At 42.1% G+C, this 5623-nt stretch overlaps 3 protein-coding genes across 4 annotated transcripts in view; all 3 read left to right on the top strand.

The window, feature by feature from the left end:
* On the top strand, window positions 1408–3792 carry LOC104703414 (ADP,ATP carrier protein 1, chloroplastic). Its single transcript, XM_010419424.2, has 5 exons — window positions 1408–2178; window positions 2400–2654; window positions 2741–2884; window positions 2965–3312; window positions 3398–3792. Exons 1-5 carry the CDS (start codon window positions 1408–1410, stop codon window positions 3734–3736), a joined length of 1857 nt encoding a protein of 618 aa, XP_010417726.1. The 3' UTR covers window positions 3737–3792.
* Window positions 3862–4569, top strand: LOC104705103 (ADP,ATP carrier protein 1, chloroplastic-like). Its single transcript, XM_010421091.2, has 2 exons — window positions 3862–3874; window positions 3960–4569. Exon 2 carries the CDS (start codon window positions 4035–4037, stop codon window positions 4296–4298), a length of 264 nt encoding a protein of 87 aa, XP_010419393.2. The 5' UTR covers window positions 3862–3874; window positions 3960–4034; the 3' UTR covers window positions 4299–4569.
* LOC104703413 (molybdate transporter 2) overlaps window positions 4824–5623 on the top strand; it is a 2699-nt gene continuing 1899 nt past the window's right edge. Inside the window, exon 1 of one of the 2 annotated variants that reach the window (XM_010419423.2) lies at window positions 4824–5434. In XM_010419423.2, coding sequence (XP_010417725.1) covers window positions 4968–5434 — 467 coding nt within the window. In that variant the 5' untranslated portion in view covers window positions 4824–4967. The remainder of the gene's footprint in view (window positions 5435–5623) is intronic. The other variant, XM_010419422.2, reaches the window with a different exon arrangement.

Raw genomic sequence — 5623 nt, 5'->3', positions numbered from 1 at the left:
TTTAAAAAAAAAAAAAAAAAAAAACATGAGTACATCGCATGCAAGATATATGATTGTTTGAACATGATTTTAAACATGTGTTTTTGTTTCGCACTATTTTTGGTGGACCTCTAAATGTTTTTTTACGGGTTCAATTCAACTCCAATAAACAAGCTAGCGATGCTGCCCGAGGACCATTCGAATAGAGTTGGTGGTGGCTTATTCCTTCTTTTTCTTATTATTTCAAGACTTTTATTTTTCATAATTGAAGCAACGGCATATCACCTACATGTGCCTCTTGAAAAATATGAAACCACCATCTAAGTTCTCACCTTATATCAACGAATGGACCGCATATATGTTTTTTTTAATTGGTCCCTGGAATAGAATTATTCGATACAAAAGTTGGGTGTGCAAGAAAAAAAAAAGAAAGAATGCTGAAAAGGACAAAACATTCCACCAAAATTTATAGAGTCTGGTCATCTTATTTCCTTTGACGTCCTAATTTTGGGCCGCCGGCGTCGGAAATAAGCGGTCAACTTGGATGAGGATGCAAATTCTTCTACGTTTTAAAAATGTGGGAAAAATTGACATCAAAACAATTGAGTGTAGATGACTAATTCATTATTCCACCAATTATGTAAAATCATAAACCTCATATATATATATTTTGTTTTGACCTTTGACCACATATATATATATATATATTTACTGAAAGGTATTTTCTTTTGCATTATTATTACCCAAGCAAGTTAACAAATTAAAAGTAAAATTAGAGATGAAAATTATTGTGGGTAACACTGTTTTAAACTCCATCAGATTTTGAGAAGCCACAAATGAATATATTTTGTTAATATTTAAATGACACGTGATTGAATTTTTTTTCTTTTCTTGGCAAGTGATTTAATTTTCACCAACAAAAAAATGACACGTGATTAATATACGTAAAGTGTAATAGCCATTAGCAGTTATAGCCACCAACTACAAACAAAAACCTCACAAGGAACAAGTAATTATACCAAAAAGGTCTTTTGACTTAGGAAAAGGAAGGACAAAACCTTCGTGACTTTTTCTATGTTCGCCACCATATGTATGAACAAGCTCACATGGTTCAACTTCAACACCGCAAATTTATCTTCCTCGAGACAGCTTTGATTTACATAAATTGCGAAAGATTAGCCTGCGTTACCACAATTACATTTTATACGGGATCAAAAAAAGATCCTTCTATTAAAAGGAGATATATACATTACCACATTTGTTAATATTCAATTGGCGAAACTATATTCTTTCACTGCACTAACCAACCAACCAGTCTCACCTTTTATCATCATCTCTCTATCTCATCCTCCTCCTCCTACATTTCTCTCCGGTCTTTCTCTGTATTTTCTGGAGAGAGAGACAGAGCGTAAGAAGAGATAGAGAGAAATGGAGGCTGCGATACAAACCAGAGGTCTTCTCTCCTTACCCACCAAACCCATCGGAGTGAGAAGCCTTCTCCAGCCTTCCCATGGGTTAAAGCAGAGACTTTTCGCCGCCAAGCCAAGAAACCTACCTGGGTTGTCTCTATCCTTTCACGGGCACAAGAAATTTCAAACCTTTGAGCCAACCCTTCAAGGGATTTCGATTTCCCACAAAGAGAGAAGCACCGACTTCATATGCAAGGCGGAGGCCGCGACCGCCGGCGAAGGCGAAGGCGATTCCGCTGCAGCGTCGCCGAAGATTTTCGGTGTGGAGGTCACGACCTTGAAAAAGATTATACCTTTAGGGTTGATGTTCTTTTGTATTCTGTTCAATTACACAATCCTAAGGGACACAAAGGACGTCTTGGTGGTGACGGCGAAAGGGAGTTCTGCTGAGATTATACCTTTCTTGAAGACGTGGGTGAATCTTCCTATGGCCATTGGGTTTATGCTCCTCTACACCAAACTCTCCAATGTACTCTCCAAGAAGGCTCTGTTTTACACCGTTATTATTCCTTTCATCGTCTACTTTGGGGCCTTTGGTTTCGTGATGTACCCTCTCAGCAACTATATTCACCCGGAAGCTCTCGCAGATAAGCTTCTTGCAACTCTCGGCCCACGATTCATGGGTCCTCTTGCCATCTTGCGGATTTGGAGTTTCTGTTTGTTTTATGTCATGGCTGAGCTTTGGGGTAGTGTGGTGATCTCAGTTCTCTTCTGGGGCTTTGCTAATCAGGTGATTAAATTGGTCCATGAATTGATCTTGTGCTGACTAGTGATTTATGATCTTCTTGCGGTTTTTTTTTTTGTGCTTCTTCTGTTAAGTATAGTCTGATGTGTTTATGGTTTGATGATAATAGTCTTGATTTCTACTGAGTTTGATGTGTAATGATGCAGCGAATGTGATTACAATCGGTGATGAGTGAGTCTCATAGCATTGCTTCACTCTTTTTGCAGATCACAACAGTGGATGAAGCCAAGAAATTTTACCCTTTGTTCGGACTTGGAGCCAATGTTGCGCTGATTTTCTCAGGAAGAACCGTGAAATACTTTTCTAACTTGAGAAAGAATCTTGGTCCTGGAGTTGACGGCTGGGCTGTTTCGTTGAAAGCCATGATGAGCATTGTGGTGGGAATGGGACTCGCCATCTGTTTCCTCTATTGGTGGGTCAATAGATACGTTCCTCTTCCAACCCGTAGCAAGAAGAAGAAGGTATGGTCGTCTGCACAAGCTTTTGTTCTGTTTTGGCAACTTATAAGGACTCTTCTGATTTGCTTTTCTCTGCATATCTTTTACAGGACAAACCAAAGATGGGAACGATGGAAAGCTTGAAGTTCTTGGTGTCATCTCCATACATTAGGGATCTTGCAACTTTAGTGGTGGCATATGGTATTAGTATCAACCTTGTGGAAGTCACATGGAAATCAAAGCTTAAAGCTCAGGTATATAAAGCTCCTCTTCATCCATCTATCTCTTCATTCTTGATGCTTCCAATTTCTAACTTCATTTCTATGCTCTGTAGTTCCCTAGCCCGAACGAGTACTCAGCATTTATGGGAGACTTCTCAACCTGCACGGGTATTGCAACATTCACAATGATGCTTCTCAGCCAATACGTATTTGATAAGTATGGTTGGGGAGTAGCTGCAAAGATCACCCCAACTGTTCTGCTATTGACCGGTGTTGCGTTCTTCTCTCTGATATTGTTTGGCGGCCCATTCGCACCACTTGTTGCCAAGCTTGGTATGACACCACTACTCGCAGCTGTGTATGTTGGTGCCCTTCAGAATATCTTCAGCAAGAGTGCCAAGTACAGCTTGTTTGATCCTTGCAAAGAAATGGCCTATATCCCGTTGGATGAGGACACCAAGGTTTGCTTTTTCTTCTCTTTTATATAAAGAATCCATGTTGAAGGCCGTTTAGCTTTGGGTTTGAGCCATTTGTGATGTGGTGCAGGTTAAAGGGAAAGCTGCAATTGACGTGGTCTGCAACCCATTAGGAAAATCAGGAGGAGCTCTAATCCAGCAGTTCATGATCTTATCCTTTGGATCACTAGCGAATTCAACGCCATATCTAGGAATGATCTTGTTGGTTATAGTGACTGCATGGTTAGCTGCAGCGAAGTCGCTGGAGGGACAGTTCAACAGCTTGCGGTCAGAAGAAGAGCTTGAGAAGGAAATGGAGAGAGCTTCATCAGTGAAGATCCCTGTTGTGTCTCAAGACGAAAGCGAGAATGGTTCCCTAGGAGAATCTCCAAGCAGTTCGCCAGAGGAGTCAGCTCCCACCAACATGTAGAAAGGGTTTCTTTTGATATTGGTTTTGTTGGGGGAAGGTAATTAGGGGAAAAGGAAAGAAGGATGAATCAAAAAAATAAAGATCTTGAGAGTGAGAAAGATCAATCTCTCAAACAATCNGTTGGATGAGGACACCAAGGTTTGCTTTTTCTTCTCTTTTATATAAAGAATCCATGTTGAAGGCCGTTTAGCTTTGGGTTTGAGCCATTTGTGATGTGGTGCAGGTTAAAGGGAAAGCTGCAATTGACGTGGTCTGCAACCCATTAGGAAAATCAGGAGGAGCTCTAATCCAGCAGTTCATGATCTTATCCTTTGGATCACTAGCGAATTCAACGCCATATCTAGGAATGATCTTGTTGGTTATAGTGACTGCATGGTTAGCTGCAGCGAAGTCGCTGGAGGGACAGTTCAACAGCTTGCGGTCAGAAGAAGAGCTTGAGAAGGAAATGGAGAGAGCTTCATCAGTGAAGATCCCTGTTGTGTCTCAAGACGAAAGCGAGAATGGTTCCCTAGGAGAATCTCCAAGCAGTTCGCCAGAGGAGTCAGCTCCCACCAACATGTAGAAAGGGTTTCTTTTGATATTGGTTTTGTTGGGGGAAGGTAATTAGGGGAAAAGGAAAGAAGGATGAATCAAAAAAATAAAGATCTTGAGAGTGAGAAAGATCAATCTCTCAAACAATCATGGCCCTTTTTGCACCACTGTCTTTAGTCTTGTTAGCTTATTTGAACATTCTTTTCAGTTCAATGTGGTATTACGTTCACACTGATAAACCTGTGTCTGTGTGTATTGATTAAGTAACATGACTTTAATATGAATAAGTTTAGATTTTAGTTCTTCTACTCACCAAAATATTTAAAGTTGAATATGCTCGTTCAAAGCCATACTTTGATTTCTCTTGCTACTCTACAGGGGAAAGAAAGGGACAGCGTTGATGCGGAAAAAAAACGGCAGGTAGTTGAGAAACCGTTGAAACAATTTAATTTCCGTGCGATGCCGGCGCAATTCAATAAATTCTCTGTTCATGAGGGACTACTAATTAAATAAGGAAAGAAAAGCATATGACACGTCGATATAAAAAAAAAAAAAAACATGGACTCATCGATTGTCTGAAAAGCCGTCTTTTATCCAACTTCTCCGGGGGAGAGGGGTATCCCAATCTTGTTTCTTTGTAATAAAACTAGAATTTGTCAACAGAGAGAGAGAGAGCTTTCATTTCACTGTAGATCCCATCATGGAGACAACTACCACGCCTCTGCTCCCCGGTGATCGCAGCCGATGCGGGTGGCTCCGCCGTCGTCTCCGCCTTAAAAACCCTCTTTCTTCTGAACTTTCCGGCGCTGTCGGTGATCTGGGTACCTTCATCCCCATCGTCCTAACACTAACTTTAGTCTCCAATCTCGATCTCTCAGCCACTCTCATCTTCACTGGATTCTACAACATCGCCACCGGACTCCTCTTCGACATCCCTATGCCCGTCCAGCCCATGAAATCCATCGCCGCCGTCGCCGTTTCCGAGTCCCCACACCTCACTCCTTCTCAGATCGCCGCCGCCGGAGCTTCCACTGCTGCCACTCTTCTCCTTCTCGGGGCCACTGGAGCCATGTCTTTCCTCTACAACATCATCCCTCTACCAGTCGTACGCGGCGTCCAGCTTTCTCAGGGTCTTCAGTTCGCCTTCACCGCTATCAAATACGTCAGGTTTAATTACGACACTGCCACTCTCAAGCCCTCTTCTTCTCCGCGTACTTGGCTCGGCCTCGACGGCCTTATCTTGGCTCTAGCTGCTCTGCTCTTCATCATTTTGTCCACTGGCTCTGGCAACGACAGAGACGCCGAAGAAGGTGGAGACTTGGCGGCAGAGACTTCTAGCAACGAAAGAAGCCAGTC

This window comes from Camelina sativa, chromosome 7, assembly GCF_000633955.1.
Source record: "Camelina sativa cultivar DH55 chromosome 7, Cs, whole genome shotgun sequence".
Classification (NCBI taxonomy): domain Eukaryota; kingdom Viridiplantae; phylum Streptophyta; class Magnoliopsida; order Brassicales; family Brassicaceae; genus Camelina; species Camelina sativa.
Note: the sequence above shows the minus strand (reverse complement) of the source record. Positions and strands in the feature narration are given on the sequence as shown.

Coding starts and splice junctions, on each gene's coding strand:
- LOC104703414 (XM_010419424.2), top strand. CDS start 1,408: ATGGAGGCTGCGATACAAACCAGAGGTCTTCTCTCCTTACCCACCAAA. Junction 2,655..2,740: donor CCCGTAGCAAGAAGAAGAAG/GTATGGTCGTCT, acceptor TATCTTTTACAG/GACAAACCAAAGATGGGAAC. Junction 3,313..3,397: donor CGTTGGATGAGGACACCAAG/GTTTGCTTTTTC, acceptor GATGTGGTGCAG/GTTAAAGGGAAAGCTGCAAT.
- LOC104705103 (XM_010421091.2), top strand. CDS start 4,035: ATGATCTTATCCTTTGGATCACTAGCGAATTCAACGCCATATCTAGGA.